General features: G+C 31.7%; 1 protein-coding gene across 7 annotated transcripts in view; it reads right to left on the reverse strand.

Moving 5' to 3' along the window:
- Rap1gds1 (Rap1 GTPase-GDP dissociation stimulator 1) overlaps positions 1–27,568 on the reverse strand; it is a 149,655-nt gene that overhangs the window by 30,331 nt on the left and 91,756 nt on the right. For 4 of the 7 annotated variants that reach the window (XM_027926688.2, XM_071614526.1, XM_027926687.3 and 1 more), the window contains exons 5-7: positions 22,587–22,733; positions 9,515–9,643; positions 4,875–5,000 (exon numbers count right to left, since the gene is read on the reverse strand). In XM_027926688.2, coding sequence (XP_027782489.2) covers positions 4,875–5,000; positions 9,515–9,643; positions 22,587–22,733 — 402 coding nt within the window. The remainder of the gene's footprint in view (positions 1–4,874; positions 5,001–9,514; positions 9,644–22,586; positions 22,734–27,568) is intronic. The other 3 variants (XM_027926690.2, XM_027926689.3, XM_071614527.1) reach the window with 1 other exon arrangement.

Genomic DNA, 27,568 nt, shown 5'->3' on the forward strand with positions numbered 1-27,568 from the left:
TGCATCTATCATCTAAATCAAGAAATTAATTGCCAACAATCCAGGAAGCCCCTCTGCGCTTTTCCCTTTCTGATCATGAGCACCACCCTTCATTCTTCTCAAAGCACTACCTGGGTTGATATCGTAATCACTTCTATATTTTTACTGGTTTATCAAATAAAGAATCATTTCTGAAAACTGGTTTTGTTGCACCTTATGTTGAATTTCACATAAGCCAAATAGTACTTTTTCAGCATTGGTTTTCGCCTTTCAGTATTATGAGATTCATATACATTAATGGTTCTAGCTATCTTCATTCCTTTTCATAATGATTTTTCCATTATTTGAATATACCATGTTTTACCGATCATTCTACCTTTAATGGATATGTGTTGGCTCCAATTATTTTGTTATTATAAATAATGCTGCCTTGAACATCCTGGTGCATATATGCACAGATTTCTTGGTATATTTCTTTTTTGGCGGGGGTATACTGAGGATTGAACTCAGGGGCACTCCACTACTGAGCCACATCCCCAACCCTATTTTGTATTTTATTTAGAGACAGAGTCTCAGTTGCTTAGCACCTTGCTTTTGCTGAGGATGGCTTTGAACTCGTGATCCTCCTGTCTCAGCCTCCTGAGTCGCAGGGATTACAGGCGTGCGCCACCTACCTGGCCTAGAGGTCTGTTTCTAAGAGTGGAATTGCTGGGTCATAGGGATGAATAGCTCCAACTTCAGTAGATATGAATTTCTGAATTGCACTATTTATACTCTCTCTGGCACTTAATGGTTGATCCCACTGCTCCACACCCTCACCAATACCTAGAATACCAAACTTTCCAGTAGCTAGATAGTGGTATTTTACAGTGGTTTGGTTTTGCATTTTCTGATTGTTGTGAGATTTGGGCATATTTTTCCTCAGTTTTCTATATTTTTCTTAATGATCTGTGGGAATTTTTAATACAGTTTTATTAAAATAAAATTTTGCTATTGTTATCTAGTAAAACCACTTCTGCCAACACATTCTCTTCCAGTAATCTTGGCTATTCCTGACCTTTGGGAAATTTTAATTACAACCGCACTGAGTTCACAAATTGACAGAGAGATATGATATCATTAGAACACCGAGGCTTCCAATCTATGAAAGTGTTACAGTTTTCCACTCATTTAGCTCTTTAATTTATCTCAATGATTTCTTACAGTTTCCTCCCAGAGATACTGGCAAGTCTTTGATCAGTTCATTCTTAAGTGCTTTATTTTTCATACTATGATAAACAGTTCATTTTAAACATTCTATTTTCTGGCATATAGAAATACACTTTATTTTGGCTTCTCCTTTTTAGATAAGAAAACTTATCTAAATTCTGATTTACAGAATTGACCAATATATTCTTTTGAATTGAACACTCATAATATTATCTTTGAATAATGACAGTTTTGTTTCGCTCTCTTCCTTCATTGGGTAGTTCTTCAACACAAGATTGAATAGAAGAAGTAGAGCTGGTCCTCCTTACTTCCAATCTCAAAGGGAATGTTTTTTATTTAACTATTGAGTGTTATATTTTCCGTAAGTTTCTTGTAGAGATTCTTTTTAGATTGAAGAAGTCCTTTGCTAGTACTGGTTTGTTTTTAAAAATTGTGAAGGGATAATGTTAGCAAATTTTTCTTTTGAATCGGAGATAATATAATTTCTCCACTATAATTAAGCTGATGAATTATACTGACTGAATTTTGAATATCAAATTGCTTTACATTTTCAGAACCAATGCAATTTGGCATGATTAACTTTTAAATATATTCTGATTTGCTACAGTTTCAAAAAGAATTTTGGATGTATATTTAGGATGAGACTGGCCTTTAATTTTCCTTCTTACATTATCTTTATTGGGATTTGGTGAAAGGACTCACTAGCCTCACTAAAGTAAAGTTGGTAAGTATAGTTGCTTTGTTCACTGTCTGGTAGAATTTAAAATAAAATTATTCAGTTTTTCCATTTTGTATTTGTTATCCAAACTTTAAAATGTACTGGATCAAATTTTTCACAATACCCATTTAATATCTGCAAAATCTGGGGGCTGGGGTTGTGGCTCAGCGGTAGAGCACTTGCCTAGCATGTGTGATCACCTGGGTTCGATCCTCAGCACCACATAAAAATAAATAATCAAAACAAAGGTATTGTGTTCAACTACAACTAAAAAATAAATATTAAAAAAATCTGGGGCTGGGGACGTGGCTCAAGCGGTAACACGCTCGCCTGGCATGCGCGGGGTGCTAGGTTCGATCCTCAGCTCCACATAAAATAAAAAATAAAGATGTTGTGTCTTTATTAAAAAAATTCTCTCCCTCTCTCTCTCCCCTTCTCAAAAAAAAAAAAAAAAAAATCTGCAAAATCTGTATCCTTTTTAATTCTTGATTTTGGTTATTTGTGCTTTCTCTTTATTTCCTCACTGCTCTTATTGTAGGGCTTTACCAATTTATTAAGTCTTTCTAGACTCAACTTTTGGCAATTTGATGCTTGTGGTACATTGCATGTTTTCTTATTTATTAAATTTAGCTCTTTATATTCCTTTCCTTTTGCCATCTTGGGTTTATTTTCCTTTAAAAGCATAAAATGGATAGTAAGCTCACTGATTTTAGTTTTCCTCCTTTTCTAACATGCATTTGTTTATTTATTTTAATTAATTTTTTTTAGTTTTATATGGACACAATACCTTTATTTATTATTTTTATGTAGTGCTGAGATTCAAATGCAGTGCCTCACCTGTGCTAGGCAAGTGCTCTACCACTGAGCTCAATCCCAGCCTTATCTAACATGCAAAACATTTCTGATTTAAATTTCCAAGAATAGCTTTATGGGCATCACATCAGATTTGAGACATATGGTATTTTAATTTTCATTATTAGAAAAATTTTTGATTTCTATTATGATTCTTCTTTGACCTCTGAAGTAATGAAAGTATACTTCTTAATATTAGTGCAGATACTTCCTACACACTTAGGTCACAGAACTTCCCATGCATCCTTCTATTAGATAAGTAGGTACATATTATTTTTAAAAACTATTTTGGTAGTTACCTTAAAAACTGAAATCATGGAATAATGAAAGTCATAACAGTATCTTCTAGATAATGCATGGGTCTTAGATTCTAATTCCTTTTACTTCTCACCTGATTTATATGCTCATTCTGTGGTATATTTTAAATTAAGTACTATCCATTTTAAACCTCACAATTAAATTAGTTGCTTTTTTTTCCCCTTTTATTTTTGGTCTTCATTCTCCTGCATCTATATCATTTTCCTTTTATCTAATGGACCAACTTTATAATTTTCTTCAATGAGGGTACATTGGTACACTGAATGTTTAAATCTGAACACCTTTATATTGCCTTCATTTTTTGGAGAGTACTTTCATTTAGAATTCTAGGTTGGTTCTTTTGCTACATAGAACATGGTGTCCCAATGTCATCTTGCACAGTTATTGTTGAGAAGTTTAACTGTCAAACTGTTGTTTCTTTTAAGGTAAACTGTTTATTTATTTATTTTTCCTGGTTTAAGATTTTGTCCGTTTTTTTCCTGCATTTTCAGTTTGATATAACCTAGACGTGAATTCTTTTTTGTTTCTTGCTTTGGTTTGAATGTCCCCACCAAAACTCCTTTTGAAATTTAATCCCTATTGTGAGGTATTAAGAGAGCAGAGACTTAAACTGACTGTGGCATTTGAAGGTAGAATCCTTGGGAGGTAATTAAGGTTAAATAAAGCCATAAGGGTGGGGACATAATCAAACAGGACTGTGGTTTTATAAGAACAAGAGTGTTTTTCCTTGCCATGTGTTGATGCCCTACAGAAAATTCTCACTAGCAACAACTTCTCCAGATACATCTGCCCAATCTTGAATTTTCCAGCCTTCAGAACTGTGAGCTGAATAAACTTTTATTCTTTATAAATTATAGTTTGTTTTCTGTTGCTATGATTAAGTACCACAGACTAAGATTATTTTCATGTCTTAGTTTCATTGGGCTTTTTGAGTCTTTGATATCTTTCATAATTTCTGATTAAGGTTCTGCCAAAATTTCTTTAAATGTTGCCTCTCTCTGCACACCTCACCCCCAAATTCTACACTCCTTCTGAGACTCTACCTCTTCTTTTATGTAAATTGGATCTGCTTTTCTTTACATTTCATTCTGAATTCCTTTCTAATCTACCTTAGTTCGCTGATTCTCTATCAACTGTATCTAATCTGCTGGTAAAACCACCAATTAGGTTCTTAATTTTGGTTGGATTTTTCAATTCAGCAATTTTTATTTGTTTTTAAAATCTACCATGTCATGTTTTTAATTTTCCAGTTTCCTTCTTTAAAAATTTTAAGCTTGCTTTCAGTTCCTTGTGTTAGCTCTTGTGTATAGTGCCATCTCCTTATGTGCACTATACACTAGACATTGTATTTGAAAAGTTATTAAAGGCATGGTTTGCTTCCTCTGATTCACTCTTCCTTCTATAGTGCATTACAAAAGATATTTTGTGCTCAAAAAAGGGCGTGGTTTACTAATATTCTCATTGTTGGCCAGCCTGGGACTTCAACTTTTTCCTCTTTGCCATACAAGGGTACAGATATGGAGTTTGGCTTTTCAGCTGCCTTTTCCAAATTGGAACAAGAAAGTGTTAGCTACAGAAGCCTCTTTACTCTTTAAAAATCAAAGGATCTTGGAAAATAGCTTTCACCCATATAGATATAGTTATGGAGTAGAAAATGTAGCTGAAGTTAGAGATACCAAAATAAAACTTAATATTTATCAATAATAATACAGGGAAGGGTTTTGAGTTAAAGAACTAGCAACTAAAACCTGAAAAATTTTACATGATCAAAAGTCAAGAGGTACATCTATTTTCTTACCATTTTCTGCCAATGGAGCAAGAACTTCAAAAATCATTTCTCTCTTATCATGTTCTATTTGTTTCTTGAAGAGTTTTACTAGCTCTTCAGCAATATTGGTACTAGCAAACTGTTCTTTACTTGACTCTGAAAAATAAAGAAAAAAAATTTAGAATAAAGAAAGTAAAACCCAGAAATTTGTTTCCTGTTAATACTTAGTCATTTTGTACTACTACTAAATATAAGCACACTTCAAATACAGGAACAATCAAACTAAGGCCCTTGAAAAAGAAAAATGTCTAAGGCTCTAGAGAAAATATTCTGGCTCAATTACATTTGGGGCTGTAAGAAATGTTCACTAGCATGATATATAAGTCATACAACAACAATAAAATTAGTAGGTCATAAAATTCACAGTATCAAGTCTTTTAGTTGAAGAAAAACTGTTTAAAACAGATTATATGTCACAGAATAAAGGATGACACCATCTTATCTTTAATGTTATTAAAGTGGTATGTTTCTGTACTGGTCCTGACATAAGTATAACTTTTTGTTGTTTTCTTTTGGCGGTGCAGGAAAGTTTGCAGTACTGAGAATAGGCCTTGCAATGCCGTGTAAGGTATTCGATGACTACTACTTAAAGGCCAATTCTTCACAAGTACTGGGGGAGGGGGATCTCATTCCTCATTCCCTCTCCAGTATGTCCAACCTAGAGCCCTTACTCTGGAGCTTCACCATCAATCAGTATTTAAATATGTAAATTCCTCACATAGAAAAATTAAAAACACCTTCCTTTCCTCTACCCTCACTTTATTCATCAACTATATCCAATAAAAAATTTTTTAAAAGTAAATCTCATTCACTTTTGCAAACAAATTTGATACCATTGTCTACATATATTGCCTCTAATTTCTTAACCCACACGCATTCCTAAGTGCTAGAGTCACTTTTTGTCAAAAACATTTCTAATAAAAATGATAAACCACAGAAACTTGTATGGTTTTGCTCACTAATAATATATAGTAGCTTAAAGATAAAACAAAAAATAACTGACAAGTGAAATTTTTTTCACAATTGAAGGGAGAAAAGAAAAATGCAACTCTGCCTTATTAAGCCTCATAAATTTTGTGGGATTAAAGATGTTTCCATTTGGGGACCTACAAAGAAGAATGCATCATCAGAGATGGCGTCTGATGCTACAGAAGGAAAGTAGATTGTCTAGGGTCAGTGAGAACCAGGAATGTAAGAAAGCAAAGAACCAAGTCTCAAGGAACAGGAACTTATAGAGGTTTGGTGGAAAAGAAGGAGCAAGCATAAGAGACTGCAAAGTGTTGAGTGGGCCATAACCCGCTTACATGGATTTAGATATATTTGCCCAGTATAGTAGGGACAACAGCAAGGCAGGCAAAGTTGTCTTTACAAATGTCTACTTACCTGTTACTTCCCCTGCCAGGGCAGCCCAATGCATGCTGGGCAAGCACGCTATCATTAAGCTATATTGCTAGCTCCTGTGCTGTTTTGGGGAGCCCAGATTATTTTTTCCTTATTAATTTGTTCAATCAAAACTTCCATTCCCCTGTTGCTTCTAACATTATTGTAATGTATTTATGTACTCATTCATGTTATCATTTGGTTAATAAATAATACATGCTAAGCACTATCCAGTAAGGTATACAAAATAAGACTGGAGAATAATTTATAAGAGGTGGATAGAAAATTAAAAACACAATAACTTTGGCTACCTCAAACAGTATTAATGTCTAAAAATGTTGGTAAACAAATGAAATACGGGGCAAATATTTTGCCTGTTTCTGGGCTTTTTGCTTTTGGCAAACCTTTTACACTTTTCTAAAGAATAAGATGACTGGATTCAATACTCAGTCATTCCCCTCCTTTTAGTCTTCTAATACCATTTTTGTAGCAATCTCTGAAATTCACAGAGCTCAGTAAAAACACTGCTTACAAAACACAGGCTGCTGGCATAATACAGATTATAGAACTTTAAACTATCAACTTGCAAGTATGTATTAACAAAATTTTCGGGTGAAGGTGGGAGTTCATAACCCACTTGAATCAAAGTGTGGAATATGATATGTCAAGAAATTTGTAATGCTTTGAACAACCCACAATAAAAAATTAAAAAAAAAAAAAGAAATCAACAAAACTAAAAAAAAAAAAAAAAATTTCATAAATTCTTAAACTTGATAAAAATCTTTTTACATATCAATAAAATTCTAAATAACTAATTATTTTCAGCCTAAATAAAGCAAATGTTTTAGTAAAATCTGTAACAGATAAGCTATACATATTATACATATAGTAAAAATAATTATAAATATTCAAAGGAGAAGTGAGTATTTGAAGTGTCACTTAAAGATACCTTGTGTGAGAATTCAAGTTTTTTTTTTTAAATATATAAAAAGACCATACATCTAGAGTACCAGAGTAAAAAAAAAAAAACTGTTGTTCAAATGATTTCACATAATAGGAATGCTATATTTTTCAAATGCCAAATTGTAATCCACTAAGTTATAAAACATCAATTTAGGTTTGTGAACCAGTACACTAAAAAACAGAAAATAAACTATCAAAATGCACCAAACATGGTGAAGATAAGTACTGTTTAGTTTCAGGTGTGTTTATGTAATAAGTGGTGATACAAAATGCATTTCTTATTGTGGGCCACAATCCAAAAACTAAAAAATATTGCCCTAATATAAGCAATTTACAATATGGGTTTCTGTGATGTGCTTTTGGAGAAATGTTAATATTTTATATTTGTATTATAATGTCTTAACACAGTAAGAGCTATATCAATATTTCTATATTGAATGATTAAGGTTCAAATATGCAAGAGATTTGTGTAATTTCAGTAAATTAAAAACACTAATTGCCTTTTATAAAATTTCTCTCCCAGAAGGAAGTTCTCTACTATATAAGCATGAATTCACAGTACTAATCAGTATGACTAATTACTAGTAAGTCACATATTAAATACATCACTGGATTGAATTAACTGTAAAAATTAGGCCCTATTTACTTCATAGGGCCACTATAAAGGAGAAAGAGGTTTAATACAGATTCAGGACCCTCCTTTATATAAAGTGCAGGACTCTTACAATGAATTCTCTCAAGTCCCACCCTCTTCCATGGTAATATATTCATTTCACTAGAGGAGATATAGTAATCAGTAAATGCTTCTTCTTGGCTCTTACAGGAATAAAACAGTTACTGGAATATAGTGAACCAACAACCTAACTCCCTTCGCATGAGATTAAGCTGGAGGTCTGCAAAGTTCCTGAAGTTAAAACTTTTACAAAATTCAGACACATGACCATAAAAAGAATAAAATAATCCTCAGTGAGCAACTAGAATTATATAAGCTCTAATATAATTTATCCAAGGATTGCAATCATTTCCTTAATTGGTACTTTTTCTTAAGGTTAGGAGAGAGAAACTCATCAGTCTTTGCTTTCCTCCATGTATTCCTAAAACCTTAAAAGGAAAGGGAACTTCACAGGGTGAAGGATGACTTTGTTGTATTTTCTAGAGCATCACTGTCCAATAGATATATAATCCATTTTTAAAATGTAACCACATATGGCTGGGCGCAGTGGCGCACACCTGTAATCCTAGTGGCTTGGGAAGGCTGAGATAGGAGGATCTCGAGTTCAAAGCCAGCCCCGGCAACCGCTAAGTAACTTAAGTGAGACCCTATCTCTAAATAAAATACAAAATAGGGCTGGGGATGTGGCTCAGTGGCTGAGTACCCCTGAGTTCAAACCCCAGTGCCCCGCCCCCAGTGTAACCACATATGCAAATTAAAATTTCCTTAGACACAGTAAAAAAGTAAATGAATATAGGCAAGATTAGTGGCTATTATGCAGGTCAATGCCATTCTAGAAACTACTCATCCTGAAATATAAAAGTAAAGGACCTCCAGTCTTTGAATATGATGAAACTGAAGGTAAATTAAGAGAGATACTTTCTGGTACAAAGATTGACAGACACTATTGGTATGGGATTACAGCATGATTTCTGATTTATTTCTACCAACTACATTGGACACACCCTACAATCCATTTAAATGATGCAAATTAAGTGTGAAACACTGAATGAATGTTCTTTCCTTTTTTGGTCTTATTTGAATGGTAGGGGGAAAAGTGTTAATCAGGCTAATATGAAAAAGAAGAAAAAAAAGAGAAGAAAAAATATTCATAAATATTCAGATATGACCACTGAATAAAAATGATTTAAAAAAATCTCTGATAAATAATTCCTATTTTTTAAAGTTTGACATCAAAGCAAACATATAGTACTAAAATGGAGATTTGTCATGAGCTTTGAGTTAGAAAAATTAACAGAGTGTTGCTACTAATTCAAACTAAGATTTGTCTTTTTTTTTTCTTTTTTTGGCCAAGTTGTGGGAAGGAAGGAGAAAGGGAAGGGAGAGGAAGCAAACAAAGAAGGAGGGAAAAAAATACATAAACAATACCATCCATCATAAGATCTAATTGGATCTTTTAAAAAAAATTTAAACAAGTATTTCTACTGCTTAAAACAACATAATCTAAATGGATTTGTGGCTTTTCACATTTAAATAAACATGTATAACTGCATTAATAAGTTCATGACATTTGTGGTTCATGACTCGGACTTACCAAGTTCTGCTAAATTACCAAATGCAACAAGACACATTTCTGTAAGAGCTGCATTGTGGCAGTGGATGCCCAGTAATTTCACTAAGGTAGGGATAACACCCATATTGATAAGCTGAGCTTGAAGGGAATCTGTAAAAAAGAAAAAAGAAAGAAAAAAAAGGAAGAAAACTGTTCACATATCAATGAACATTAGTAAGAAGAAAATACCTGTTATTCTCCCTAAACTCAATGCAATTGCAATTACAGTAAGGGAAAATGAAGTCCATTCATATGGTTGACTAGAACATTTAAAAGCCAGTTCAGAACAGAAGGGTTGAATTTTTAATCTTTTCAATGACCAAAAGAAATTTAGAAATGAAAATAATTTAAAGAATATGTAATTCACTTTTTTAAAAAAGAGGGTCTTATACCTTTAATGATCAGGATTTTATGAAGTATAAGTAAACATTACCATTGACTTTTAAATGAAAAGGTTAGACAAAGTAACATTTGCATTACAGGAAATCACAGAATATATGAAAATCCTAAGGAAAATAGTAAGTTTAGTAAAGACCAAGAAAGGAGATAAAAAATCTTTAGCATCCTTTAACTGTATTTCTTTATAGTAAAAAAAGAAAATTATATAATACATAAATGATTAAGTATATGCAAGCAGAATGTTCCTTGATGACTGCTAGAAAGAAATGTAGTTTTAACAAGGCAAAAATGTTTTTCTTTTCAAAGCTTTATCTAATTATAATAACAGATCATCTCAAAGAGATGGTTTGAGAAGTGATGAGAAACAGGTCAACATGACCTTGTCATTAGTTTTCCTGCATTTTCTAAGCAGCAAATTGGTTTTAAGGTACTAAACATGTCCTGGATTTCCACAATAGTTCTTCATGGACTTACAGAATACCTGCAGCAAGCTTGAAGGTACATTAGCCAAAATGAAAAGCAAAAGTACTGCCTCTTAGGATAAGCTAAGAAAGATATGCAAACATTGTGTTTTTATGCAAAACACTATATTAGCATCAATAACTGGTTCATCCAAAGATACAGTAATACTCTTTCAAAGTTTTCTTTTTCTTTTTTAAAATAACATGCCATTTTCATTCTAATAATTTTCTCCAATTTTTTAAAGTTACCTATTTGGAATCTAAAGATAACACTGTTTTCTACAAAACACATTTTCCTCATAGTACAAATCCTTGACTGGGTATGCTTGCTAATCTCTATTATTTTCTATAGTTCTTGACCTGTAGATAAGGAAGGGGGTAGGTGATTATCAGAACACAAAGGCCAGTTTGAGCTGTCTCACATGCCAGTTGATTACTTGTCTGGTGGACTTTGTTGTTAATTCTTCCTGGCTTTTAGACTGAGGAATGAAGAGATAACCAATAGAAGCTTGCTGCCCCTGAAAACTGATGAGTGGGTAGTAATTACAGATAATTATCTGGTTTGGTTGTGGGGACCCATATATACTGGAAAGGAGCTTATTACCAAAGCAAGAATAGAAGATAAAACTGAGAAAAAGGGAAGGTTACATTTAAAGTTCAAATAATGTAATAAAATAATTCTAAATTTTGTAATGGAATTATGAATTTTATTCTAAATGGAGATTGAAAACGGCTATCTACTTAACTAAATGATTTATTTTAATACTTTTGATATAATTTTTTCCTTAAATATATAATACAGCAATCAATAGATGGTTCACAACACTTATAGGCAAAATACTTATGTTATAAGTTATAGTGTTATACCTCCATGTCATATGGGGAGAATACTTGGCATTATGATTATAATTTTATAATGGTCATGCACCAAGGAGCTTTCCAAGTTAGAAATTATTTTGATTACTTACCAGTGGAGTTCTTTATTAGAGGATCACCTCTGCATATCCTTGTTCTTTAGCAGTGTATTTATTTTTTATTTCATTTTGACTAGCTTTTCAAATACTGCAGAGCTGCTGAATTATTAAAATTTCAGGTATGTAAGCGTGAGCACTAGCGCATGCATTGAGTGTGAGTCAAACTCTGCTCTATGTCTGCATATATGTAAGCATCACACACCCCCTCAGTACTGTTGGTACAATCTATAAAAATCCAACAGTCCAGGGACATCAGAGGAGTAACACGTTTTGTGAAGGAGATAAGAGGAGAATGCCACTTAGAAGATGATGTTCTTCATATTTTCCTAACTTGGCATCTCTATCACTTTCTTGGACTGCTTTTAAAATGCTATAAATTTTGTTTCCATGAAAAAGGGGGGCAAAATTTAAGAAATGTTGCAGAGCTTAACAAAGTCTTTAGCATACAAATTGCACCAGTAATATCTGAAATTATAGATCAGGAGAAGTAGCACAGTCAAATGGCAAATGACGTGAATTGCCATAATTCATGAAAATCACATTACTTCTTGAAAAGAAATTTTAAAATTAATCAGGAGCTAAATTAAGTATATGCTCACATACAACACACATACCACACACAAGGGAAAAATACATATAGTCATCCAATTGGACAGACTCTTTTTGGACCAACTGGGTGCCTTCTTTTATATCTATTTCCATAATGATAACTAAAACAATAATTCTACTCAAATAACTCTAAAATTTGTCCAAACGGCACTCAAGAAATTCTTCTTGGATAATGAAGACCCACGGAGAGGGAGAAAAAGACCTTTACTCAAACAGGTTTATATAAATTTTCATTTTATGTTAAAAAAAAAAAAAAAGCATCCTAAAACATGGTTCTCAAAAGCAGGACTCCTGAAACCTCTTAAAGGATCACAAAGTCCAAATTCTTTTTATAAAATTACCAGGACATTGCCTTTTTCACTATGCTGACATTTGCATTGGCAGGGTAAAAAGAATGGTAGATAAAACTGCTTGCATTTTAGCCTGAACCCAGGCAGTGACACCTCATTGTGTAAATAGCTGTCAGATTCTTCACCATGACAACTGTAGAAAAAGATGCTTTTCTCAGAAATTTTGTTTTTAAAAATGTTTTTAATAAAACATTATGTATGTTAATATAATGAGCTTATTGTTATTTAAAGATATAATAAAAAGTACTTTAAATTTTCTCTATTCTAATTTCTACTGCAGTAAATGTTGTTAGATATTACCCATATAAATTTCTTTGAAAGTTTCAAAAATTTTTAGGTGTTTAAAAGGATCCAGAGACCAAGCGTTTAAGAACCACTGTAAAAGGATTAGCTAATTTTTACGAGAAATAGAAGAAGGGAAGAAAACATGGAAAAGACATTCTTAAGTTCAAAGTTGTGCCTGGCAGATGTGAGAACAGAAAAAAAAAAAAAAAGGAATAAAAGTTTAAAGCATATAGAATCCCAAATTTTGGTGCTTAGGTATTTTGAGAGAAATTACTTTAATAAAGCACCTGAATTTCTCATTTGAATTTCTCTTGTTTATTTGAACAGGAGGTCTACCTAAGTGTAGGAGAATATTCCAGATTTAGTCTGTTTACTTATTTCAGTTATAACAATGTTACCATGAAGTAGGTTTTGTTTTGTTTTGAATTACGTATGCGGGCTGGGGTCCTATTGGTGTGGACAAGTTAATTATTAATTCTTATCAACAGAAGCAAATGACTAGTTGATCACTTTTTAAAAACTTGTCCAATGAAAGCTTATGAATGTTCTTCAAAGAATAAATGCTGACACCCATACTAACATGAATAAAATCAGGAATATGACTTCTAGTTGAAAAACCAACAGAAGAAATTCTTAGAACCAGAAATAATTCACATTCTCTAGATATAATGGAGGGAGTATGTGAAACAATTGCAAGACTAAAACTTTTGCATCCCTCAAGAAACACCAGCAACTCCAGGAAAATGTTTATCAGAGCTCAAAAAACACAGCAATTCACAAAAATGCAACCCAGGCCCATACATAGCAAACACTTATGTGTGAAAGACAGTCTTTAGACAACACAATGTCATAAACGTCTGAAGGCTTTTAAAAAAATTGCTCCTGACAAACATCACACACAAATATTGACCAAAATACAGATTTACAAAACTACATAATATCAAGATGACACAGGCCCTACATGATCTATGGGGAGGAAGAGGAAGAAAGGCACTGAGGGGGTGCAATACAGATGCATATACAAAGAGATATAAGGCAATCAACGCATGCGCTGGTGTGAACACTTACCTACCTACATTTGAATTTCAATGGTTCCAAGTTCTTCAGGTCACACTCATGGAAACTCCAAAGAATGGAGATCTGGAGAGAAGATCTTAAGTTGAAGAACCTTTATCCCCCTGAGTTTTAAGTTTAATGTTTAAAACATTGGTATAGACTAGGTTATAGATCCAGAAAAGTATGCTGTGAATTCCAGCAACTCAACTGTAAGTTATGTTGATCAATTACTAAAAATAAGTTTCTTAAAAAGATTATAACATGTTTACCTTATTCCTAAGGCCCTTACAGACAATGTCATAATATTTTTTTTTAACTTATTGGTAAATGGACTTAAGAAATTGTGTCAAAATAAAATACAATTCAAAATATAGTCTCTACATCAGTATGTACATTATTCATAGTATAAAGTTATGATATTGTTATCTATAAAGCCTTTAAAAAAACTCATTCTATAGTCAATGAATTATACATAACAGTTGAGACAGTAAAAACAAGAAAATATGTCTTGGTGAAAAATTCCAATATAATTGGCTAAAAAAAAAAAAAAGCCTGCCTTTGACTAAATGGAACATCTGTATTTCCAAAACCAAAATATAAAAATTGAAGATAAAAACTGATGTAAGAGTGAGGTGACACATTGGATGTTAAGCAGGTTTCAGCTCTGTAACAATGAAAAGGAAACTGACATACAGCCACCAACAGAATGAGTAGTGTTAAAAACTTCTCACACAAATGTGCAGGTACAAGTACAGACTTCACTGTCAGTTTCATATTCTGTATCCTTTAGCTGATTGATCAGGAATGTGGAGTTTTATTCTAATCTAGTGTTGAGGATGTAAGACTCATTAGATTATTTACATGTGTTCAAAATCAACTTCAAATCAAATAAAGCCTTTTTTACACAAAACATGCACATGTGTTTTGCACAAAGATTACCCTTTAATTCTCACACAGACACACACAGAGATTTCAAAAGGAAAGGAAAGAAAGGAATAATAAAGATCTTTTATTATTTAGAACACTGGAGGTTCAAAACAACACATTTATTCAAAAAGTTCATTAAAAAAAGAATTCAGGGGCTGGGGCTGTAGCTCAGTGGTAGAGGGCTCACCTAGCACATGTAATGCTCTGGGTTTGATCCTCAGCACCATATAAAAATAAATAAATAAAATAAAAGCATTTTGTCCAGCTACACCTAAAAATAATTTAAAAAAAATTCAAAAATGTTTTCTGGATTCTGAAAATAAACTCTCTGCACTGCAAAACTTCCCATTGGTAACAGTTCTAAAGACTGATGACAAAATTACATGCATGAGAATAATGAAAAATAGCAGCAACGACCAAAACCTCCAAAGCACAAGATGTAAAAAATGCTTTTTTATTTTTCTTAGGAGATCTAACACAATACACTTTCTGTTCTCAATCCAAAATGATACCTAGTGAGTATGTCTTAATTTAGTAGGTAATTTTCCCCTACTCACTCAAGATTAAATTATTTACTGCAGATCAACTCTTGTTATAATGAATAGTGCTGCAAATGACATTTCTTCACACACATCTACTCTGATTTTAAACTCAATGCTATCGCCTCAGGAAGAAAATGGTCTTTACAGTACTAGTCCTTTTTCCATTCTCCCAAAAGGGCTACTAATAGTTGTTGCTTAAATAAATACCTTTTATTAGGAATACCAGTTTGCTCTAATAGGGCACGAATAAAATAATGTACACAAGTTTAAGTATACCCCTGAATTTTTGTATAGTGAACTAAGCTAAATGCCAGGTTAATTTATACCCCAACATGCATTCTATAAACATGTATTTTAAAACATAAATAGTCCTTAATTTTAAAATGATTATTGGCTTCTAAAATAAAAAATTCTAGTGACTCTGGACCATTTTATGATTTGGTTTTTACACTTTAAAATCACATTGTTATTTACAATATATGAATTATGTTAAGAAGACACATGTGCGTAGCCAAAAAACTTTAAATTTCCTGTCAATATCCTTGTTTTTCAAATAGTATTCGACTTTTTTTTTTCCAGTAAATGAAACAATATAGGAAGTTCAGTGTTAGACTTTATTTGTTGTTAAAAATCAGGATTGCTGATTTTTTTATAAAGTTCATGTACACAATGATAACTTTCTGGCTTCAGTTTCTCTCTGAATGGACTTTTAAAGTGTACTAATTAGAGATGCATTGGTATTTGATCAAACTCTATTATTCACCTTTGGCTTTTAGCCTCAGCACTTGAAAGGCCAAATGGCGGAACACTTATTTCACTGCCATTCCTGGAACCTAGAGATTTGTGCATAATCAATGGTCATGTGCTTGATAATAATCATATTTCAACTAGTATAGCAACATAAATAATAAAAATAAGACCTAGTCTTTAAGATTTATTGTTATCTTAATATTCATTTCCAAACAAAAGTAAGCATTCCATGCACAGAAAAAATTTTCCCTATGTGCTTCATATATTGAAAATTATTAAATCAAATAAAATATAAATGTATATTATTTGGATATTAAAATGCTGCAATAATTAATGATGGATAAACTATAAAATATAAAAACCAAATCAAGCAGAATAGAATATTCTCTTCAGAATTTACAACATAAATTGTTAGGAACTGGTTTGATTTTAAATAAATTCCATCCAAACAATAAGTCTTTAATTAAAATGTCCAATTTGGAAACTCTTTATATTTTGTCAAGTAAAAAAATAAAAATCAGAAAACCAACTTTGCTACCTCAAATTTTCACAATGAGGAAAATCTTTAAAATAATAACATCTATGATTAATCATCATCAATCCAGACATAAATCAAGTACAGGAAAGAAAACCATGTCAGAGAATGAGGAACCCCAACTATAGTTTGCTCCTCCACTTCCCTGGGTTAAAGATGGCATCTATGTAGTACTACAATGCCAAATGTGCTACCACTGCAGGAGCAATCTAGAGGATGACAATGCCAAGAAAGTACTGCTCCTGTGATTATGTAAGGCCAAACTTAAGTAGTAGGCTACGAAAAGTACTGACAAAATAACTACAGTAACCATTTCATTTTTATGAGATAAAATTTTAGATTTCTGCATTTAGAAGTTTATTCTATAACAGCTAAAGCTGAATATTAAAGCCAATATTTGAACATGTAGAATTATACCAAAATGTGCATTTGATACACTTCTGCTAATAAACATGTTCTCAAGCTGTCCCTTAAAAGTATTGTTGTAGCAATAGTTTAGAAGCGTTGTGACTAAAAAAGCTAACCTAGGCTAACTGGTTAAACTTAGTAGGCAAAATTAGCAAGAGGCACCAGATAACTGCTTTCAGTGAAACGACTTTTTAACTATAACAGAACTTCAAGAATGCAACCTGCTTCAGTCAACTGATTAGAAAGCTTTGTTGGAGACAAAGTGAAAATTAAGAAATTTATTGACTAGCTTGTCTTTTTTTGTACAAAAGTAAATAAAGAACAAAAGTAAATAAAAAATAAAAAAGTCTAACTTAAGTGCACAGTAAAATATTTAATGCACTTAAGTAATTTAACATACTAGAGTATTTTAATTTGATAAGCTGGGCTCTAAAAGATGTGAACTTAATATTAAGTACATCCCCCATGACTATATAATCAGAAAAAAGATGAACAGAAAATCCATTAAAAGTAGTATACTAGAAAATATCATTTAAAAAAGATGATTGCAAAGATACAATGTTACATTTCGAATTTTTCCCCCTTAGAGTATGACAAAAAATTCTAATATTTATGAAATCCATGAAGTATCAGTTGGCTTGTACTCATAGTAAGTAAATTTTGGAAATAGTTCCCCACTCATGCAAATCAAATCATCTTTCTAAACAGCTAACATTAGAGATGTTCCTGCTTACCTGCAATAAAGCTATACCAAAAATATAAAGAGAAATGTGTAGTTCAGGTCAAAGTGATTTTTAGTTTTAAATCAATATAATTTCTTATTCATTTCTACTCCTTCAATTTTTCAAGTATGAAGAAAGTTAAATTAACCCAAGTTATTGTACTGGGTTCACTAGGAACATTAATAGTATGATTAAACATGTAAAAATATTGAAACAGCTGAAAAAATCAACTATGCATTAAATGATCTTTAAATTGGATACTTCACAGACCTAAATAACTGAATTTAAGTACTAAGTTTTATACTAAATATAAGTTGTTATCCTTCAATAACATACCCCATGAGTTACATTTCCTATATCACATAGATGGCTTCCCTTCAACTACATTTTTGTTACCACAAGTCCATGCAGTTAATAAATGTGAAAACTACCATGAACTACCATGAAGGTATGTTAGAGAAATTTCAGGAAACCATAAAAACAACAACAAAAAAAAAAAAAGGGAAAAAAATAGAAATTAGTTTTTCAAACACAGGGTGTTAAGATAGTAGAGAAAAATTAGTTCAACTTGTAGAAACCATATATATGTATAAAATATAAATATATTATATATATATCATATACCTATATATAAAAATACAAGTCAGACGAAGAAGCCATAGAGTATGAATATTATGTTAATATAGAAGGGATTCACTTTTCTTTTGAGGTATCACATTTACTACTTCTACTTTTTTCTTATTGTACAGCTTATGTAAAACAATTAAGTTCAGTATTTATTGTTTATCATCATTTAAAACTTCCTTTAGATTCATAAAATCCTTTCTTCCTATTTTGTGTCTCTAGCATAACTGTTATTAACAAAAAATTACACTATCAATTACAGAGTTTTCCATTATTATTAATCATGGCCACCTGTAATATAACAATGCTTGACCATGAACAGAGGAAACCAGAACAAGGTATTATTCTGGTCTCCAAGTGCTCTGCTTAAGATTACATGCTTGTTTCTACTCAAACCTGTTAACACATTTCAAGTGTACATATGTAAACTTATCAAGTTTTGTGAATCACCTACGTAAAATTTTTAACTGCAGTTTTGGAACTTGCTGCCTGTTTTCAATGTTCCTTTCTGCTACTGGCATGGATCTGGATAGGAAATATAACTCTAATATACTGGGAAAGAATTTATAAGGCTTCTAACTTATTTAATGAAGAAAATGCTTTCCAATAACATATTTCTCTTCCAAGCCCTGATTTTGTTAATCAAAGTTTTAGACAACACTAAGTATTCAGAAAATTCAACCAAGAAATATTTTCCAAACTAATGTTCTAAAAGAGTATAATATAGATAAGTCCCTAACTTATGATGGCTGGACTTGAGGTTTTTTTGTTTTTGTTTTTGCTTTATGATGGTGTGAATATAGCACAGTGAATCCCAACATCAGGAGTGTGTATGTGTATACACACACACACACACACACACACACACACACGACAATAATAAGAAAAACTATAAATAAGTAGCAGAAAGGTCAGTAGAATAAAAGGGAGCAGGGATGATAAGAGAAGGAGGGAAGTGCTGGGGACTGAATTAGAGCAAATTATATTCCATACTTTTGTGATTCTGACAAAATGTATCCTAATATTTTACATAACTAAAAAGAATCAATTAAAAAAAAAGAAGCACATTGTTGGAAGAAAGGAGCTTGAAAGTTTTCATCATAAAGAAATGATAAACAAGGGGATAGATATGGTTAACCTGATTTAAATACTGTACAATGTACATATGTATCAAAACATCACATCATACTCATAAATATGTACAATTTTAATGTTTTTATGCACCAGTTAATTTTTTTAAAAAGGTTAAAATCATTAAAAATACACGAATTCAGTGTGAGGCTATGAGAAAATATAAATTTTCATAGAACAGTTCTGGATAAGTAGTGGGTAGAAGCGAAGGAAAATAATCACTGTTGGGTGTGGACAAAATGGAAAAGGAAACTTAAGTATAAAATAATTTGGTGCTTTGCCAAAGTGCTACTTTCCAGGAGGAAAAATTCTTCATGAAATATTCTTTTTGAGGTGTGATTAGTAAAAATTACTTATTTGGCACAAAGTGGACACTGAATAATATTTGTTTAATCATAAAACATTAAAATAAAAATAGTTCAAACTTTTGAATATCTCCTGGGGGCAGTGGCTAATCCCTGTAATCCCAGGGACCAAGGGAATCTGAGGCAGGAAGATCAAAAGTTTGAGGTCCACCTCAGCAACTCAGTGACACACTGTCTCCAAATAAAATAAAAAGGGCTTGGGATATAGCTCAGTTGTGAAGTGCCCCTGTGAAGTGACAATTCGCAGTAGTGAAAAAAGAAAAAAATCAAATCGTACAAAAATGACTAGTGTTTTCATAATATACCTGCCTTATCTGTGTTCAGTAAATTTGTTTTACTCTCTATTCAAAGGATTTAAAAAGTGGATGTGTTCAGAGTTTCACTGTAAATATTCTAAGTATCTGTCCACTTTGAGGACTAATCAACTATCCGAAAATGTTTTCTTCAGGGAAAATGTTAGTGGAACTTTGTGAGTAGTTTCAGTACTATCTTCTCTGTATGTTTAACCAATTTTATCTACGGAGCTAGAAACTCCCTAACTATGGACAGGGTTAGGTTACTGGGCCCAAAGACACAGTTAATTTTTCTGTGGTAGTAGAAAGGAGGTATTTAACACTCATATAATATACAGATGAATAGCAGTGGCTGTGTACTGAAATTTAATGGTAAATCACATAAAAAGGAACTTCATGGGCCAGTGCTAATAAAAGTGCCTCCTGAGATTCATAAAGCTCCATTTTTTGGAGGGGTATGTCAGTGACTCACCTAGGTGAACAGGATTAATATCAGATGTTCTAAGGAAGGCCTAAAAGTTAAGTCTTTAAAAACAAATTTTGGTGAAAAAAGTAAGTAAATAATAAATACAACAATAAAGGTGTTTAGCAGTCATGTAAAGTAAACTAAACAGGGCATAAGTTAAACCATTAAAAAGAAAATGATTCAGTTCACAAACTAAGAAGCTCATGACAAAACAGAAAAAGGAGACTGGGAAGACGACAGTTAAAAGTTTGGTGTTTGTTTCTTAAAAATACTAAAGATAATTTCTGTTTTATCTACTAAATTTTAAAAGGTAAATTCAATGTGCAATGCTTGTAACAAAAACACCACTTGCCCCATAATAATATGAGGAAAGTTAATATACCTTTCCAAAACATCCAGGTTATTTCTTGGGAATACCTGAACACTAGAACAAAGGCAACTCTTAAAAAAAAAAATTATACACACACACACTATTCAAAGTCTGCATACTTTGCATGTTGTTAATCATCACCTTCTCAGTATACTTTCCTATACACTGAAATTCTATTATAGGACATTCTACCACTTAGCACTTTTTCTAGTTTTTCAAGTATCCAAGCTCAAATGAAGTTAAAAGGTAAGAAAGCAAGATGAATGACTGTCCAATGATTTCTTAATGCAATTCAGGTAGCTGTATACTAGGGTCAAATTTCATTTACTTAGGAGCTAGCTATTCATTTTGTAGATTACCTGAACTTTGTCCTTTCAGTTTCTCCTGTTCACAGTTAAGGTATTTTCTCTTCAAAAAGGATTCACCAGAGAGGAAGAAAAATAGAAGTAACTGACCATATAAAGTTCACCAAATGTTATTAGTTCAAGTTTAATATTTGGCCATTTCATTAACAAAAACTATTTTGTATTTTAGAATGGATAATTTTAAAATTTAGAGGTTAAAAACTGGTTGCCCTTGAGCAGGATGAGACTTAAATTTCTATATAGCCTGTACAATTAAAAAAAAAAAAAGAAACCCAACATTTAAAATTCATCTGTTGTATAAAAAATCCAGATTTTCAGCTTCCTTCCTCCCCAAATAAAAATATTTGACAGTATTTGGCTAAACTGTAACACATTAATAGCTAACTAAATAGTAGTAGCTTTTCCCTGTAAATAAGACAAGGGCTCTTCGATCTGCCACAGTCCCAACAGCTCACTGTCAATAATAACTAATGTTATATGTCAGTAGTCATTTCTCAAAGTTTAACTTTTTTCTTTTTAGTTATTGAGAATACTTCTTTAGAGCCATAAGTACCAAAAGTTAAAAAAAAAAGAAAAAAGAAAAATATGCTGAGGGCCATGTACTTGTAGAACACATGAAAGTATAGTATCACACATTCATTAGGCAAATAAAATGTCTCTATAGAAGGACAACAATGTAAAATGCCATTATGAAACCAACCACAGAAAGACCTTATTTGGCTTACATGCCAGGAACATACTAGAATTTGAGTGTTTGATCCACACAGTATTTCATATAAGACGATAAAAAATGAATGATATTTTTGACATAAAAGTGTTATGAATTTTTAATATCATTTTAATATTCATCTAATTAATCAAATAGGCCATCTTAAAATGGGTAAAAAGCTTTTAAAACTTGTTTACAAAGAAGAAACTGCTGTTTAAAAATACTTTATCCAATTTCTAAAATGAGCTAGCTGTAATTACTTTGAACTTTATTTTTCTAAAGCCAGATTTTATTAAAGATTCTTTTTTCTTTGAAATAATTATCTAGAATAAAATAATTTTACTTCTAAAGACAATTTTATGTCTTAAAGCTACTTCTGGCAGTAATAAAAGTAATAAACTTTTTAATATTGCTTATTTTAAAAACGTTCGCAGCAAGAAAGCTTAAACCAACCATAGCATTTTTTTTTTTTTTTTTTTTTTTTAGGTTTGGGACTGATTAACAGCAGCCACCATTCAAATACTAGTCCCAGTTGGTGAATGAGACCATTTTGTAATTTTCAAACAATTTAACTTAATGCGAATTAATTATTAATTTTACATGCCCTTACGAATTCTTTGTTCATCATTTTTCAAAAATATTTGTTGTGATTATAATAAAAATGATTTTGAATTTTTCCCCCAGAGATAAAGCAAGTTTTCAGTTTTGTTTACCATTCTCATTGCTATAGTTCATCAGCATGCCACAAAAGACAGTCAAGAGCTTCTCATTGGCGGGATCTGTTATACTGCACAGTGACCTTAAATGGTCAATTACAATCTGTGCACCACCTGCTTGGTCAACTGCACTTCTGCCCTCATCTGTAAAACAAAGAGTTAAATTAAAAATAAAACAAAAAAAGAAATGTACCTTATAATTTCAAATACAAAACATAACAGTGTTTGTTATTCCTTATTTAGTGAGTAAGGAGAAAATAAACATAGGTGGGACACTAAATATGTCTTTTTTTGGGAAAAAAAAGAACAAATACACATGGAAATGGGGGTGGGATGGGAAAAAGAGACAATTACTTTTTATTCTAAGAGAAAAAGATTATCCTTATTGTCATCATAAAGGAGCTTAAGGCATCTGTCCTGAAGTTTATGCCGTGAAACTTATCACCCCCACCCTCATTACAAAAGACAATTCTGTGTTAAAAAAAAAAAAAAGGAACTAAGTGATGTTCTTTGGTAGAAATTTTTGTTCTCAGCTTGCAAATCATTAACTAAATCTTCTTATAAGTGGTGTTATATAGGACACAGTATAATTCAAGATCACAACATGTAATTTCTAAGTATTAGTACCAGGGTCTTTTTAATGGCATTTTCTATTGTCCAGAAGCATATTCTCTCTCTTTGTTTTTCATTCTTGGTTTGTATTTCAATACTCTTTATTTCCCCTATTCCAGCTCATACCAAATATATTTCAGTATCACAATTAGTGTTCAAGCAATGGTCAAATATTCTCCATTATGTATACATCTACATTTCATAGAACAAATATCATTTAACTGTTAGAACATATGAATAGCTTTGGAATATCTTCTAACCACTGAACACTGAAATGGAAAGAGATAAAAGAAAGATGTCATCTCTCTAAATCTGACCTCCTTATATAAAATATGATAGTCTCTAGAACAGTGCTGTCCAACAGAAATAAGTGAGCCAAATGTGTAATCTAAACTTATCAGTAGCCAAATTAAGAGTAAAAGAAAAAGGTTAGAAATTAATTTTAATAAAATTTTATTCGATTTAATATATCTAAAATATCAACATGCAATGAATATATACATTATTAATGAAATATTTTATATTCTCTTCTTTGTAACAAATCTTCAATATCCATGTGTATTTTACTCTGATCTCAATTTAGATTAACTACTTCAGTTGCTCAATAGCCAAATTTTATGACTGGCTACCATAATGGACAGTTCAGCTATAGAAAGGTAACAAAAGAATTAGTACAATAGCTCACAAGGTAGTTATAACTATGAAGTTAGTAAACAAAAGATTTTCATTTTCCTAATAAAAGGAATAATATTAAGATCATATCTTTATAAGTGATGCTGAATATCACTGAATTAGACAACAAAATTATAAATGATTTGTTATGGTATACACATGCTAATATTTCTCAGGGAAATAATTTTGCAAAGTTTTAAGGAAATTATCCTAAAATAATAAACAAAATAGTTTTGTCTATTCAATTTCATACCATGTCTACTTAGTTTTATTGTACTGCTATAGATGCAGAACAGGACCCTATGCTCATTAGCTAATTAGATTACAGAAAATTCTTATATTGCCAAGGTAACTAGTTGATGAACCAGCCCAAATGTCATTTAAATCTCACTTAAAAATCTGATTTTCAAAGTTTCATTTTCCAATAAAATAAATAAAATTATCTAAGTTATTAGGCAATTTGGACATAGATGATGTCTCAGGAATGGGATTACCAATCTACACCCTTGACATTTAATAATATGAATGTACACTATCTCCCATTCTTAAACTGCAAGCTCCAATAGTGTTTGATTCTAATTGCTAAGAAAATATGGGATGGGCTTTCAAAATATAAACTGCACATGCTTAGGAAGAAATTTCAGAAAATAGCTAATTATTTTGTGAACCTAAAACAAAGTTTAGAAACAAAGTGGAGCCTATTTGATGTAAAATTTAAAAGCTAAACTAGCTTCCTATCAACACTAAGGCAGTCCATACTCCAAAATTCAATAATTTAATCAATTTTAAAACAAATTTACTCAACAAATTTGTAACGCAATAAATATGATCCTAACTACAATCAGAAGGTAAATTGCTTATTTGTGTTTCAGAGTCACAATGCTTTTCCTCTCCCCTTCTCCTTCCATTCCTGTTTGAACTGTCTATATAGTACTTTATTCATGAGTCACTGAGAGTTGGTTACACAATATAAATCTAACCTCTACATTAGGGAAATTATTACCAAATTGGAAAAGAAAAAGAAAACAAAGTACATATTACAATAGTTATCTGAGTTCATGAAATATTAACCACCACTGCAGGAATGTTTACACAGTTTCTTGGTTATTATCTTTTTTGACAAAACAGGGAAATAAAGTGAAAGAGGATTTTAGTAAAATAATTAATACACTCTAAGGAGTCAAAGGAATTTATAAATAATGCTGTGTTCTTTTACCAAAATCATGACAGAATTTTAAATACATACCAGAACAACTGTCATTACACAGGTCCATATACACTGGTTATCTATAGTCAAGGTAACTCCATATACCATAGTTATACTACCATATTATTACTGATTATTTAAAAATAATTTCTGAAAAGTTCATTATCATAAACTTTCATATTCCTGAATGAAGGTTCACTTTTGGCTTTTTTATAAGTAACTTCAAACTTGTGAAGCATACTGAGCCTACTATATGGTATAGATTGATCTTAATATTGGATATCCTAAACAGAATTTTTTGAGAAAGGTACCAAAGAATTTTTCAGAAATGAGTCTTTAAAAGTAGATTCTCAGTTAAGGCTCAGAATGTGTTATTATAATGCTAACTAAATGGAAAAAGCAAAAGACCTTTTAAAAAGAATTTTTAAAATTTTGTTGTTGATGGACCTTTATTTTATTTATTTATATGTGGTTCTGGCTATTAACAATACATTTTCCATCTTAATTTTCCATAATTATGAGGTACTGAAGAACAGCCTGCTACAGGTCATGCTACATTCTTTAAGAGGGAGGACCTGTCAGAGAAAGAAGTTTCCAGCATAAGTATGCTCTTTTTTCAAACCAGATAACAGCAGAACTCCACACTTCCATTATCTTTCTGTAACCAAAAGCGAGAAGCAATAAAATTTAAGTATTAAGGTTATGTCTTATGAATGAAGGGGAAAAGTATTACTAGTTGGTATTTTATTATCAGGTACTAACTATACAATAAGGGTGAGGAAAAGTCCTAAAAAGCAACCACTGGGTATAACTTTTATGTTATAGTGTATCCTGCTTTGGATTTACTTCCCTGAATATGCTGTCCTTATTCATGGACAGCAAATGCCTAATATGTAGTGGGCATTAGATATTATTTGAATGAATGGGGTTATTTGGCTAGATTTTGGTTAATTTACCACTGATCTTGAGGGCATGTGTATATGTTAGTGTGCAAGAGAAAACAAAGGGGTGAAGAAGAATAATAAAAATCATTTACTTGTTTTACTCTGCTTTAAGTACCACTTGTTCTCTATATATTTAACTCTGCTTGTTTCCTGAACTCTATGGATGGAATTAAATATGGAATGAAATAAAATAGATTCATGTATTTACTGTTTTGTACCTAGCTTTTTCACTCAATATTATGTTTGTGAAATCCATCTGCTTTTTAAATGTTTCCTTGTTGAATAAAATTCACTATATAAATATAGCACAATATTTGTCAATTCTTTAGATTTTTATTTGGGTTGTTCCTAGATTGGAGTCATTACTTGCAATGCATAGACAGTAATGTTGGATCACAGTCTGTATGTCTTCCATGATGGGAATAATGACAAATGAGTTTCCAAAGACAAGTGTACTCTTCCTTCAGCAATGTGAGAGTTCTAGTAGCTCCACCCATTCACTACCCCTTAGTGTTCATTATTTAATTTTTAAAGCTTAGGCAATTTGATGGGTAAGGTTTAACCAAGCCCAGAACATACAGGTGCAAAGACTGGATGTCAGTTCCTTATTCTTTATTTTTAATAGGGCAGTAAATTTAATGTCAAGAGTAAACAATATGCATATATATTTTAAAAAGCAGTTTAAAATTGAGGAGGAAGAAAGCAGAGAGATAAACAGAAACACAGATACATAGGTATTAAAATCAAAAGAAAAAAAATGAAAAGGAAGCCAAGTAGCTGGAGGAAACTGACTAACAAGTCTTTGTATCATTAGACAGAAATAACTGTGGAACTTTCAATACCCATGCTTATAGAAAACTATTTATTACATCAGCAGATACTCTGTGTTTTATAATTTCTATCAATATTGTTTTCTAAAAAGAGACATTAGAAGGCTCTAATCTTTGAAAGACTGAGGAGGAAAACTGAGGAGGAAGCACTTAGCTACTGAAAGTCTCTGACTTTCTATTTTTTCAGTTATAAATGAGGTGTAGTAAGACTTATATGAGATAAAACATAAAGGCCCTAATACAGTGTTTGGCATTTAGAAAGAACCGGATTATCAGTTCCCTTCCACCTCTCAGTCTAAGTCAGTCACTTTTGCCTCAATTGTCTACCAATAAGATGAGAGTGAGTTCCAGAAGAATGCTTTTGATATAAAACAAATCTGTAACCTGAAATAGCATATTTTCATCTGAAATTAATTTTTCAGAATATTAATGTTTTTATAGTTTAAAAATCTATATAATTTTCAGGCTGGCATCAAATACAAACAATGCATTATACCTATACACAACTGATATTAGTTTTCCTTCCCTTTAATTATTTGTATAATAAACGGGGATGGATGTGTTGGGGCACTCCTGTAATCCCTGCAACACAGGAAAATGATGAAGGGGATCACAAAGTCTGAGGGCAGCCCAGCAACTTAGCGAAACTCTGTCTCAAAATAAAACAAGAAGGGGTGAGGATATATCTCAGTCATAGAGCTATAATAATGAGTT

The sequence above is a fragment of the Marmota flaviventris genome, chromosome 7 (genome assembly GCF_047511675.1).
Source record: "Marmota flaviventris isolate mMarFla1 chromosome 7, mMarFla1.hap1, whole genome shotgun sequence".
NCBI lineage: Eukaryota > Metazoa > Chordata > Mammalia > Rodentia > Sciuridae > Marmota > Marmota flaviventris.